Here is a 14,283-nt window from a genome sequence, read left to right as displayed (position 1 = left end):
CTCTGCTGTACCTCCAAACACTTCCCAAAATTCTCAGGGCTGGTCGCCACCAACCAGGGTTGGCAAGCGACATGAAACATGATCCCTCCCTTACTCTAGAAAGCCCCCTGAAGATGTTCTGAATCAACCCTGATTACCATATACTCACTGGAAACAGTAGACTATTCTCCCTAACTTAGAACTAAGGAACACATGGGGAAGAGGAGCAGCAAAACAACTATTATAAATAACAGTAGAAAGCACAAGACTCAGAGGCCTCACTCTACCAGTTAGTGGCTGAGTGGCCCTGGGCAACTAATACAACCTCTCCGACACGCAATTTACTTAACTGTAAAAGGGAAATAATACAGCTAACCTGTAAGGCTGCTGTGAATACATGCTAAGCAGCGACTGTACTTGGTAAGCAGTCTGCTTGATAATACTTGATAAGCAGTAGCCACCACTTTTTATACGGCATAAAATCATGAAATGTGTTTCTAGACAGGGCCTTAGGAGCATTCTGAAAAGAAAATGGACATTTATAAAGTACCTTCTCTGTGTTGGAAAGGTCCCAAAGAAATACATAAGAGACCAGCATCCAGCCACGGGCCTCTCTCATCCACAGCCCTGTCATTCTCACCTCGCCCCGCCCTCAGGTACACACGTGTGCACTCTGCCCTGGTGACAAGGGCCTCAATCCCCACGCTCCACACACATAACCTCAGGACGGCCAACAACACACACAATGCCCAAGACCGCCCTCGAAGAACGTGAGGGCCGGCTCTGTGAGCTTTCAACCCAGACCACGACCCTGCTCACCTGACTGCGAGAGCCAACATCAAAAAAGGCTCTCTGTTACGTCCTTCCTGAAAACACTTCCCATGTCCATAATGCATGAACTCTAACAAAGAGGAACAATACAAAAAGACCAGAGAGTCTCCCTGGATGATCAGTATGAATTAAAATCACTTTAAAGACAATATGATTAATGAAAGGGCAGACTGAAAATCCTAGTCTTAAGACTCAGGCTCTTTCACCTTTTAAAAAACCCAATTTAATAAAATCCAAAGAAAAATTATTTAATTAGAGATAATAAAATATGGAAAATGACAAAAAGAGAAGTTCTCGTTGATTCACCATTGCCTCACAGGTAAAAGCTCACCTAGAGAAACCTAATTTAAATTGTAATATATTTTCAATTTGTATATCAGAATAAGACTGTCAAGAAAATTCTGTCTTCTTTAAAAATTCTGTAGATGCATATTTTGACTCTGATCACCACCAACGCATAATTTCTAAACAGCTTTACGTACCATGATAATTCAGTGTTCTGTACAGAGACCAATGAATGCAAAGAATAATTTAATTAATACATTAGATGCCAGTTTAGGTTAAAAAAAAAAAAGTGAAGGAAATAAAACTCTCTGAAGAGTAAATTTCTGTAGGAAATTTTATGAACAAAACATACACTCTGGTACTAACAGAAGGTGAAGAAGGCCTGGAATCATAGCAAAATACAAGAACATGGACTGGCTGACAATGAGATGCTTTTATTAAACGAGTAATTATAAACCTGAAATGCATAAATAACATTCTCCACAGATGCAGCACACAAGTCAATCCTCCCAGAGAGGAAGCCCCTGCCAGACCCTCACCGGGGTGGCCAGTTCAGCTCCAGGTGCGCGACACAACACAGTCCTGGGCATTAACACTTCAGTCCCTGCGAAGGGACAAAGACCAGCAGGGGCAGGAGGAAGAGGGAAAATGAGAGGGTACTTAGTTTAGCACTTAAACGGTCTCCTTTTTGCACAACGGATATGTTCTCTTACAAACAGTTCCTACCCACGAAAACACACACACACACACACACACACACACAACAACAACAACCCAGGACATGAGGGAAACACTATTCTACTCCAGAGATACAAACAAGAGACCACTATCCTCTGAAAAGGCAGAAGTTGCCAATATGGAGGCATTACTGGAATAGAAGCACAAGCTGGAATCAAGATTGCCGGGAGAAATATCAATAACCTCAGATATGAAGATGACACCACCCATATGAAAGAAGTGAAGAGGAACTAAAAAGCCTCTTGATGAAAGTGAAAGTGGAGAGTGAAAAAGTTGGCTTAAAGCTCAACATTCAGAAAACGAGGATCATGGCATCTGGTCCCATCATGGGAAATAGATGGGGAAACAGTGGAAAACAGTGTCAGACTTTATTTTTTTGGGCGCCAAAATCACTGCAGATGGGGACTGCAGCCATGAAATTAAAAGATGCTTACTCCTTGGAAGGAAAGTTATGTCCAACCTAGACAGCATATTCAAAAGCAGAGACATTACTTTGCCAACAAAGATCCGTCTAGTCAAGGCTATGGTTTTTCCTGTGGTCATGTATGGATGTGAGAGTTGGACTGTGAAAAAGGCTGAGCGCCAAAGAATTGATGCTTTTGAACTGTGGTGTTGGAGAAGACTCTTGAGAGTCCCTTGGACTGCAAGGAAATCCAACCAGTCCGTTCTGAAGGAGATCAGCCCTGGGATTTCTTTGGAAGGAATGATGCTAAAGCTGAAACTCCAGTACTTTGGCCACCTCCTGTGAAGAGTTGACTCACTGGAAAAGACTCTGATGCTGGGAGGGATTGGGGGCAGGAGGAGAAGGGGAGGCCAGAGGATGAGATGGCTGGATGGCATCACTGACTTGATGGATGTGAGTCTGAGTGAACTCTGGGAGTTGGTAAGGGACAGGGAGGCCTGGCGTGCTGCGATTCATGGGGTCGCAAAGAGTCAGACACGACTGAGCGACTGAAATGAACTGGAATAAAAAAAATTCTTAATTCACAGGACACGTTGGGTAGTTAACTTAAAACTTAAGGATTAAGAAGAGCTAAAAAACCACTTCAACGTTTGGCAGATAACTACTTCCATGTAAAATTCCTCTGTTGTTTTCCTGTGTATTGTAAAATCATACAGCATGATTTCAGAATATGATCTGATATAAAAAACATATTGTCTTCCATTAGTGCAAAAGAGCAAAAATTGAAGCAAATAAATTCTTCTGAAGACCAGGCGTTCATCAGTTGAAGACTGCCCGTAACAGCAGAGCCGCGCCCTGCACCTCCTAGTCCCCCAGAGCCCAGAGTGCACTGGCCCACAGGGCACCACCTGACTGCCTGGGCAAAAGGCCTACTCCCAACCTCGGCCCCAGGGCCCATGCTCTGAGTTTATAACTCCAGTAAAAACATGACAAAGACTATGATTAAAACAAGGTCCAAAGCAAGGAGCCACAAAGGCGCTAGAAACTGATGAACACTTGGGTTTTCACCTAGAGATAAAACAATCTGATACAACACAGGCCCGTTACTTATCAACATTCTGAATCACAATGAATGGAGGTGAGAAAAAATAGATTTGGTTTATCAAAAATTTTCTTACGGCATTTGAAATACTTCACATCTTTAGCATACAAACTGAGAAACAAAAGCAATGGAAACTCATCTAATTAAAGGGCTAAGGACGAGTTGCCCTTGATTCAGCACAGCAAATGACTCCACACTCCTTCCACTTGTAGTGGTTCTGCCGTCCCCGGAGGGACTGAGAATTTGAGGTCCTTTACTTTTCCTACAGGATTCCCAGGTGGCACTGGAGGTAAAGAACTCGCCTGCCAACGCAGGAGACGTAAGAGACATGGGTTTGATCCCTGGGTTGGAAAGATCCTCTAGAGGAGGGCATAGCAACCCACTCCGGTATTCTTGTTTGGAGAGTATCATAGACAGAGGAGCCTGGCGGGCTACAGTCCATGGGGTCACAGAGTTGGACATGACTGAAGCGACTAAGCACGCATTTTCCCTACTGTAAATATTTTGTGGTTAACTGATGACAATTAAAGCAAGAGATGGGCGTACCTTCTACAGTAAGTAGAGACTGCACGGCAGGGTTAAGAAAGCACTAGGTGGCTCAGTGGTAAAGAACCTGCCTGCAATGAAGAAGACGCAGGTTCGATCCCTGGGTAAGGAAGATCCCCTGGAGAAGGAAATGACAACCCACTCCAGTACTCTTGCCTGGGAAATTTCATGGACAAAAGAGCCTGGCCAGCTATACAGTCCATGGGGTCGCAGAGTCAGACACGACTGAGCGACTGAACAACAACAGCATTCCACGCGGGTTGACAGGAGGGTCTCCTACAGCAGGGTCTGTCTGCAGCCAGTCTGCTCGGTTTAAGCGCTGGGTTTACCCAGACTGCAGAGGCAGGCTGCTTCACTACAGATGCTCTAAGACGGGTTCCGAGCTAAGGTGAGGCGAGGAGCAACGTGCGCCCCACTTCCGAAGGACACTGCGGGAAGACCCCCGTGATTACATGCCAGGATCTGGTCGATCCCCTTTCTCCTCAAATGGGGATGGAGGGGTGGGGCAACCAGCCTGAACTGGAAGACAGGAAATGGTGTCTGGGACAAAGCTGCTTAAAAGCAACATACACTGTCCCCTCCCCACCCGTAGGCACCGCTAAATCTAAAGCTACACGCAATAGATTACCTCTTTTGTGGTAAAGGAAATTTAATTTTTAAAACAAAATTGAAGAGTCTATTATAAATTATCTACAAAAAGAAGTTAAAAATTCTACAAAACTCCTAAAACGGGACTTTAGGAATTGTCACACTGGTTTTCCACTAACACTCAAAGAGACCTGAAGCAGGGGTCCCAGCACTTCGGGGGACAGGGGCTGCCCACGGGACTGCAGAGGGTGACCTGACCCCACCTTCACAGACTCTCTGGGAGCTGGGACACACTCGGAGAAACACAGAGTCCAAGAGGCCCTGGTGACCTCGTCAACTTACCCCGCCTGACAACTTAATCACCCTGACCTTGGAGCTGACGTGCGGCCCGTCTCCACCGCCGCTGCTGGCCCGGTGCATGACAGTCCTCTTGGCGCCGGGCTTGGCTTCCGGGGGCCGGCCTTGGAGGGATGCGGCTCGAGCGGCCTGCGAGGGCGGCGGCGGCCCCTCCGCATCAGCAGGCTTTGCCTGCAGGGCTTTGTGCTGAGCTGGACTCTGAGGTATGGTTCTGGCCTGTCTCAAGTGTCTCAGTGGTTTCATCTGCTGCCCTGGATACTGTGTGTGAGCACCAGACGGCACAAAACCCGATGTTTTTGGTGGAACGTTTCCAACGGCCGCATCCTGGTTTTTGACGAGGAGTCTGTTTTTCACATTGGGTCTGACCGGAGGCCCCGGGAAGGGGAGCAGCGGGTTACCGTTGGCGGGCGGCGGGGCGGGCGTCGGCTCCCCGGGCGCGGCGGGGGCAGGTGGGGCGCAGAGCTGCTGCTGCTGCTGCTGCTGCTGCTGGGCCAGCCTCTCGAGCAGCTCCTTCTTCCGGGCGCCCGCCTGCTGCTGCCGCCGCAGCTCCTTCTGCTTCAGGATCTCTTCTCGCAGGCGCTTCTGCTCCTCTATCTTCAGGCGGTACAACCTCGTTTCTTCGTCTTCATCAGGAAACTGAAACCAAAAACACAAGTGCTTTACTCTGGAGTACAAGGCGAGCTACGGTTCTAGTCTGTTTCAACAAACTTAAGAAAAGGCACTTTCTAAAAACCCTTTAATTCAGGATCTGAAAGAAACCATTCAAATCTGCCTATACACTTTAAGTGGAACTCCTTCCCCGGGGGAGGGAAAAAAATTTACACAGCTAAAGCTAATTTGGAAAATCTTATCAGAATATTAAAAATTAAATAATGTAAATTTCTACTCATTTACAACTTTAAATCAATTAAACTATTCATTTACGATATCAAAATATGTTTGAAATGGAAACTGCAGCAGCAGGGAGGCCCTGCTGTCACAGGTTTTATCTGGCTCTTCTCTGACGAACCAACAAAAGGTGGGTGTAAATGACCTGAAAGGGCCTGATTAGAACTATTGATTTTTCGTACAGAATTTTCAGTCTGATCTCAAACTCATTTGTCACAGAATAATTGCTTATAATGAACAGCCAAGTCAATCTCTCTGACCTTGAACTCATGCACTCTCCTCAGAATCAAAATGCTGCCAATTGCAGTATTGGAATATTAATGGTATATAAGGGATGCCTTTAATATGCCAGCCTCAAACCACTGTAAGTCTATCAAAATAATCTTTATAAAGTCCAATAATTTTCAAAAAAAAAGCATTCAGAGAGGAAACTTTATTAGTAGTTAAGCATGTTTAAAATTGTAATAATTTTATTTCTAAAAAATCATAGATGTCATCACACACAGACCCTTTACAAGAGAATATAACAGGGTTGAATCTGCCCAGAACCCACTGCTAACAGATAAACCTTACAAGTTTGGGATTAAAGACCAAATTTGTCTGCAGCGCAGGAGACCCGAGTTCGATCCCTGGGCTGGGAAGATCCCCTGGAAAAGGGAATAGCAACCCACTCTAGCATTCTTGCTTGGAGAATCCGAGGGACAGAGGAGCCTGGCGGGCTACAGTTCCATGGGGCTGCAAGAATCAGACACGACTGAGCGACTAAACCACCAGCATAAGGCTAAAATACCGCTGAAGTTGGTGCCCCCAGGGCCCGTGCACTGGACCTACAAGGCACAGAGCCAAAGCCTCATTACCTGCATCTCAGAAGCAATTCTGACCAACTCAGCCATCTAACTTCAAACAGCAAATCTGAAGCTAGATGAGGGCTACACAGAGCTGGAAGGGACATTAGGGGAAGACAGGAAAACAGATGTTCAAAAAGCCCAAGAGCCAGGTCATTCTGGGGCAGCAGTAACAGGTCCAGAAGGCGCACTGTTTGAAAGGCAGGACAGTTACCACCTACTCGGATTTTTCCCCAAGGAATCAAAAAACAGTTACAGTATGTTCAAAAATATAGGTAGAAATATTTCAAAATAGACTTGTCCTTTATTGTATCTTTATCAACTGGGTGAATACAAGAGAAATCACATTTCACGTTTACCTAAGCAAAACAAATAGAAGACTTTAAAAAGCAAAAGAAACAAAAAAACAACCCCCACAAAAAACCGCACTCCTGGTTCCACCCCACTTGCACTGTGGCCACCCGCAAGTCCACGTCACGCACGGAGTGCCCGTCTTCCTCTAGGGAAGGCGTCCGCAGAAGCCTGCTGAACCAGCCACTACGGACGGGACGGGCAGACTGCACAAGAGCAAGCCTCAAAAGCCACCTTGCTCATTTTACTTAGCCACTGTCATCATACAACTGTGTGTGACCTCACTTTTCTGAGCCAAATCCATTTATACGTGAGTTAGGAACTACCTACATAAAATAAAAGCAAGATAAAACTGTTAGCAAAGATTTCTAAATTATCTCAGTCCACTTTGTAAATCTACATTATTTTTTCATATATTGATTTTAAAACCATAATGTCATCCTTCTTCTAATAATATGTTTTTAAATGTTAGCTCAATATTTTTACTTTATATTTACACCTCTGATTTGGAAGCATTACCCTAACAGCTGCTACAATAATTTATTAGAAGACAATCTAATAAGAAAACACGACTTGCTTGTATTCTTACCTGAAGAAAGTCTTTTTGCCATTACTCTTTTATACATGAAGTCAATTAACATTAAGTGAATACACAATACTTATTTCTTACACTCTATACACTACTATAAATTAGCATAACTTTCACATACAGGTCTCTGGCACGTCTCTGACACACACACCCAGGAGCATGCGTGAAGTCACAGGCTCAGAGCCGCTCTGCTGGCGATGGCAGTCGGCTGCTCGGGGGTGTGCTCCGGCCTGCACTACACCGGACACCCCGGCTTTGTGAAAGCTGCATCACACGAGACCCTGCCCAGCCTCCGTGTCTGTAATTCTAGGGGAGCCCAGAGGGAAGCTGCAGGGAAGTGCTAGATAAGCACACTCATTACTTGGACAGGAGACCAATGGACGGAAGAGGCTTGTCCCAGGAGTGAGCTAATACATGTTACTAATGGAAAGAAATACCCTAAAAGTTTTAAGCTTCATGACTAATACTGCATTAACACTGAGCCACCTCTAAGCAAAACACAACCAAGCAACCAGAACTGTATCAAATAACATCTCAATTGGAAATCACGTAGAACACGGACGTGCATTTTTATTTATTCTTACCTATTTATACCTGCTTAGAAATCAGCAATAATTACACAATTCAAAACAAAATACGCCCACCCTGTCTTATTTAAAGGTCCACAGTAAAGCCGGTCCTCTTCTGGTAGTTCACAGTGTAAAAGCAGAACAAGTCTCAGGAACGTAAGCGTGTATGTCAGGGGTCAGCTAGGCCCATGAGCCAAATTCGGCCCAGTACCGACTCTTCACACAAAGTGCTCACCGCGCACAGCCACGCCCATCCATGCAGGGCCGTCTATAACTGCTTCTGCGCTAAACCTGCAGAGCTGAGTCATTCTGAGAGACCATCCAGACTATAAAACCTGAAATATTTATCATCTGGGCCTTTTAGAGAAGTAGTCCGCTAAGATTCCTGATATACACAGATTGTGCAACATGTAACTGCAACTGTATAAATACATAAACACAGTCTAAGACAGGGCCAGTGAGAATGAAACTGCCTTCTCTGAATATGGGGGTTAGGCTGCAAGAGAAACCAGTGAAAAGAACGTGGGAAGGTTCTGGGAAGAACACACTGGATGCTAAGTGTGTTCTAAGCAGGAAGAAGTGCTTACCTCTTACCTAAGAGGTACAGGTTGATTGTAAGATCTCCTTGTCTGAGACCAAGTATTATTTTTTAATTAAAAAGAAAAAGAAGCCCCACCTCTGCTCCGGTCTTGGCTTCCTCTTTAGGCTGACCCACAGGGCTAAGCGGCTTGGCTCTCCCTTCGGCCTTCCCCTGTGTGTTCCTGGGCCCCACCCCGGGCCTCGGGGCAGGAGACGTGCTCATGATGGGTTTCACTTGAGCCGCGGGTGTGGAGGAGCAGCGACTGGTACTCATCTCTATAACGTGAGACGGCGCGATCGGTAATTCACGCAAATTACTGTTTCTCGGAGCAGTTGGCTGCATTTGCTGCATTGGTCGCTTGGTCACATTCTGAGAAGTAGTGTTCTGTCACAGGAAGAAAGAAATTCTAATCACAACTGGAGACTCGGGAGAAGAAACTGGGCACATGAGATTAATCTGAGTGAGTGAGTGACTTCTCTTTTGGGAGGCGGACACTGTCCCGCTGGTAAACCTTTTCTTCCTACATAAATGTCTCTTGTTCTATGTAGCAGCATAGCCTACAGCTAAGCCCTGGGACTGGGAAAGGCACCATACCAGCCTGCGAACAGCCTCCTCTTTATGCGTATTACACCAGATGACTGCAGTGGCTGCCTTACAGGACTGGGACATTTTTTAACAGAATCAACAGAGCAATCAACTCCTGCATGAGGAGTCAGCTGGGTTACTGGCACCCCCATGGTCAACGGGCCCCTAAATTCCAGTTAGAACAAAGAACGAAGCATTAAGTTAGTGCCCTAAAAAAACTACACTCTGGAGGAGAAAGATGCCCCAAGGTTTCATCGGAGAGGACACCTGTCAGTCATGTTCGTTCTCAGGATTCTCAACAGACCGCACACCTAGAGGAGCGTGCAGATCTGTGAGAAGCCAGCGAGGGAGCACCCAAGGCAGTTCAGCGCAAGGCTGAGGGCATCGTCTGCCGCTCTGCTTATAAGTCCAGGTTACAAAGCACCTCCTTTCCAGATCTGGAAATTCTTTCCAATTTTTTGTATCATTTTAGTCTCAACGTTACTTAGAGAAAAACACAGGTTTGCTTCCCTGGTGGTTCAGACAAGAATCCACCTGCAATGGACATGACCCGGGTTCGATCCCTGGGTGGAGAAGATCCCCTGGAGAGGGAAATGGCAACCCACGCCAGTACTCTTGCCCAGAAAATCTCATGGACAGAGGAGCCTGGTGGGCTATAGTCCATGGGGTCACAAAGAGTCGGACACCACTGAGATGACTTAGCATGCGTCCATCTAATGGGGGACAAGACAGTAATGATCACTAATCTTTGAATTTCAGAGCAACACGCATTTTCTAGTCTCTTTCGACACCTGACAAGCCACACATCTGCTGACAGCACTTGAATCAATGCGGCTCTCCCCAATGATTAAGCTCCATGAAGGCAGGAAATGCATCTCTTCTGTGCACTGGTCTATTGCCAGGAACTAGAGTAGCGCCTGACAACAAAGGATATTCAATAAATTCTTCCTGAATTCACTTACATATGCACTAGTTGCCTGAGGAGTTAGAGATAATCTCAGTAGCAAGTAATAAGCCACTGGCAAAGGTAGCATGACTATCACCCAAAAATATTCTCTAAAGTTATCCATCAATCAATAACCTCATCATCTATCACTACAGAAACAGGCAGATACACCAAAGTCCTGCGCCAGAACAGGCATCCCCGGAGCTGGCTGAGGACACGGGACACTCACGTGCCGCAGCCCCGGGCGCTGGGGGCACTGCATCCGGCTGCTGCTGGGCTGAGGCTGGGCCGCCGGCATGTGAGGCCTGAACTGGGGCTGAGCCACAGGCATCAGCGGAGGGGGCGGCACGGAGAGGTGGTGGTGGTGCTGCTGCGGCTGGTGCGGAGGCTGGTGCGGTGGGGGCGGCTGCAGCGGGGGCTGCAGCGGGGGCTGGAGCGGGGGCTGCGGCTGCGGCTGCGGCTGCGGCTGGTGTGGCGGGGGCAGCGGGGGGTGCAGCGGCCCCTTCCAGGCCAAAAGAGAGAGAGACGACAGTTTACCACGTGTGAACCAGTCACGCTCCAGCGCAGCCACTTCCCTGAAGACCCAACACCAGAAGGAACTTCAAGTGGCACCAATTTCATTTCAGATTGGTTGATGAAGGTGAATAACACCTTAAAGGCAGTAATTTGCCAAAAGCTACTATCTGGCATTTTCCATCTGCTCTAAACCGTCAAATACTGAACTTCCAGGAATGCATCCTGAGGAAATAACTGAGGAGGAAGGAGACACAACCTCAGGGACGCTCTCTGCAACACTGTCTAATCCCCACGCACTGAAAGAGCCAGCGCGTGCCTGAGCTGGGGAGCCAGATAATGCCAACGTCTGCCTGGTGAAAGATACTCACCACCATGAGAGATGGCAACAAGCTCACTGGGGAAAGAAAGCATCATGGGGACGCAAGCACTGAAAAGACTGAACAATGTGTCACCCCAGCTGGGCTAACTGTTTCTAGATGGTGGAACCAAAGTGAACCCATGCCTGCAGCACTGAAATAGAGGAGTCCTAATCACTGGTTCTCCAGGGAATTCCAAAATTATAGTTTTTTAGTAAAATAATTTAGGAAGAAAATGTTTATCTTACTTTAACATCTTAAGAAATAACCGTTTACCTGTTTTTATTTCAGGTATATATTCTATGTGGTTTCTAAACAATTAGTTCAAGCACATCATCGTTACACACCTCAAGAGGAAACTTAAAATACAGGACGAAACGCTCTGATGAGAGCACACTCCAGCAGCTGATGGAAAAACCACCAGCAGAGGGCACACTAATCTCTCAAATAAGGAGGCAGCAGCAACCCCTTTTTCCCCACTACACACTGCAGGAATGTGATCTGACAAAGAACCCAACTTCCTGTTAACCTTCTGAGAATCTTGCAGTGATAAGCGAAGGTATTATCAAAATATGCCATAATTTTATTAGCAGTATATAGAACATCCTTCACAAAATCTTAATACTGAATTTTTTCATTTCCCCAAAAAATGACAATCACTATCTCCATTTTTCCTATGGTTAAGAAGCAATATTAAGAAAGTTGTCTTTAATCAAGAGTACATTAAGGTTAACGCCCCTGTTCTCTAAACACTCTCCACATCTCAAAAGACTAGAATGAAAAGGTGGAGCTTGTCCTTTGGATTCTGAACCACAAGCCACTCACCTGCAGACTGGGCTGCGTGTGGGTGGGCAGGAAGGGCTGTCCCGGGCCTGGCAGGAAGGGCTGGCGAGGAGGGATGAAGGGCCTCGTAGCTGCAGACCCCGGCTGGCTGAAGTGCAGGAGCCCCACAGGCCCTGGCGGCTGGAGGGCTGGCCTCACAGGCCTCTCTCTGGGGAACACAGGCTGCTGCCCCTGCTGACTGAACGCTGGGCCGGGCTGGGTGAACGGCAACGGGCTGGGCGTGGGCACAGGGTGACCACTGCTGAGGAGCGTGGGAGGAGGTGGCGGTGGCGGGGGACTTCGCTGCTCCAGGAAGAGATGGCTCGGGAACCTCGGCTCACCTGAAACTGAGGGGAGTTGCAACATTACTTACCTCTAGTTAGAACACTCCGTAGCAATCAGCTTTATGTACTGTCCTACTAAGGACAAAAGTTACAAGTGGTGGCTGGGGGTGAGTATCTGAAAAGAACTCTAGGTTTTGCCTGTTTCTAGATCGCTTCCTTCGTTATTTTCTATAGATGACGGCCCCCTTCCTGTGAGGTCTTCACATTTCAGATGCCACTAGTGGCCAATCACAGCATCTGAAATGACAGGCAGGCTATGGCACAGAAACCGGACACTCTTCACAGAAGCTCCGGCTGGGGGCTGAGCGCGGATGAAGCATAAACGTGGCCAGGCACAGGGCCCCACACAGCTCTCTTCCCGTCCTCCGCACCCCCTTTTACCTCCCAAGAAGAAAGGGTCTCGCTCCTGGGGCGGGGGCGGGGCCCTCCACTGGTCCTGAAGAGGAAGCCGAGGGGGCTGGCTGAAGCTGTTGGGGACGGGGCCAGGCGTGTGCTGCGGGAACTCTGGAGGGCCCTAAAGAACAGCAGGAAAACAGGATGGAAGGCGGGAAAATAAACGGCAATGTTCAGAAAGGTGTATCTGTTTTAAGTTTTCCTCTGAAAACATCAAGTAACTGATCTCCTGCAGCCCCACCCCCATCTATGTACAACCTCATGTTACAAAACAGGTGTATTTTGTATATCTCTCCCATAATTAAACAGTCAGCCATCAAAATGCAACACCTAAAAATTAATTCAATGTTTGCACAGTACTACAGAACCAGCAGAATATTTTAAGCTTACTGAAATCCACGCAATTATTGACCTTCTTGCCCATTAATCTGAAAGACTAAATGTCTACTTCCAGCGTTCCTGACATTTATCTTCTCAAACATGCTATTCTTTGCTACCTTTCTGAAAGGACCATAAGCCACAGCTATGAAGCTGCTTTACTTCAAAAGAAGAAAAAGAAATTGAATGTGTACTGTAACAAAAATCAGCCACGTCTGATGAAATAGGAAAATGTGAAAATGTTGATGAAAATGTTTAAGAAACCACATTACTACAAAAGAAATACCACAGTCAGACTCTACTGGCTAAAAAATTTTGAACTCTTACAGATTACCATTTTTCAAGAACACATTACCAGTAAAAATTTACAAAAGAAAAAAAAAAACAACCTAAAATTACTTACTTCTTTTTCAGCCAGTATTTTATAATAATTTTCAGCCAGCATTTTATAATAACTTTAAGTGAAATATCATCTATAAAAATTTTAAATCACTATATTATACACCCAGAACTAATATTGTAAATCAACTATATCTTGATTCTTAAAAAGTCATTTTTCAGTTGGTTTTCCAAGTATTTATGGAGAATTTTTAAAAATACATTTACTTTAAAAAAAAAATATATTTACTTAAGAAAGCCCCATTTTTTCCTACTTATTTTTCAAGAAATTCATTAACTATATATCCTATCATTTAATAACACTTCATTAAGAATTTCTCAACTTTAAAAAAAAATCACATTTCCCACAAACTTGAAATTCTAATGATTCTCCTGTCCTTTTATTACTAATACAACTAGCGAGTCTCTCTAACTGTGGCATTTTATTACAATGTTGAAAACACTTTTGCAAACTACATTTGCTTTCCTTCTCTCTTTAAACAGCTGCTCTATCCACAGTGTTTTAAGGATAATGCAAAATGAACACCAGAATAAACATCACAAACCTGTAAGACCGTTGGCTATATGACATCAACAAAACTATATTTAGACACAAACATGACTTCTTCATAGACAGACACAGAGCTATGTGGTCAGAAAGCCGCAAGGATGGAATTCTTGAAGTCTGTGTCTATGTGGGTGAAACCGAGGACACTCTCACCTCAGAATGTTTGGCATCTGACGTAAGGGAACATCACCTCTCATTCTAGATAAAGGCACCAATTAAGATACAACTGAAGCATTAAATACTGGGAACTGACAAATGTCGGATTTATAACTGAGAATACATGACTGTATACTCTCAGACTAAATAATCACATTTTTGTACCCCTAATAAATGTACATATTTTTAT

At 45.6% G+C, this 14,283-nt stretch overlaps 1 protein-coding gene across 9 annotated transcripts in view; it reads right to left on the bottom strand.

Annotated features, from left to right (window-relative positions):
• The window catches only part of RBM33 (RNA binding motif protein 33), a 110,965-nt gene that overhangs the window by 24,324 nt on the left and 72,358 nt on the right, over window positions 1–14,283 (bottom strand). For 7 of the 9 annotated variants that reach the window (XM_061415297.1, XM_061415298.1, XM_061415301.1 and 4 more), the window contains 5 exons: window positions 12,602–12,734; window positions 11,880–12,223; window positions 10,412–10,684; window positions 8,748–9,035; window positions 4,815–5,465 (listed from right to left, as the gene is read on the bottom strand). In XM_061415297.1, coding sequence (XP_061271281.1) covers window positions 4,815–5,465; window positions 8,748–9,035; window positions 10,412–10,684; window positions 11,880–12,223; window positions 12,602–12,734 — 1,689 coding nt within the window. The remainder of the gene's footprint in view (window positions 1–4,814; window positions 5,466–8,747; window positions 9,036–10,411; window positions 10,685–11,879; window positions 12,224–12,601; window positions 12,735–14,283) is intronic. The other 2 variants (XM_061415299.1, XM_061415300.1) reach the window with 1 other exon arrangement.

This window comes from Bos javanicus, chromosome 4, assembly GCF_032452875.1.
Source record: "Bos javanicus breed banteng chromosome 4, ARS-OSU_banteng_1.0, whole genome shotgun sequence".
NCBI lineage: Eukaryota > Metazoa > Chordata > Mammalia > Artiodactyla > Bovidae > Bos > Bos javanicus.
This window is presented reverse-complemented; position numbering and strand designations above follow the sequence as displayed.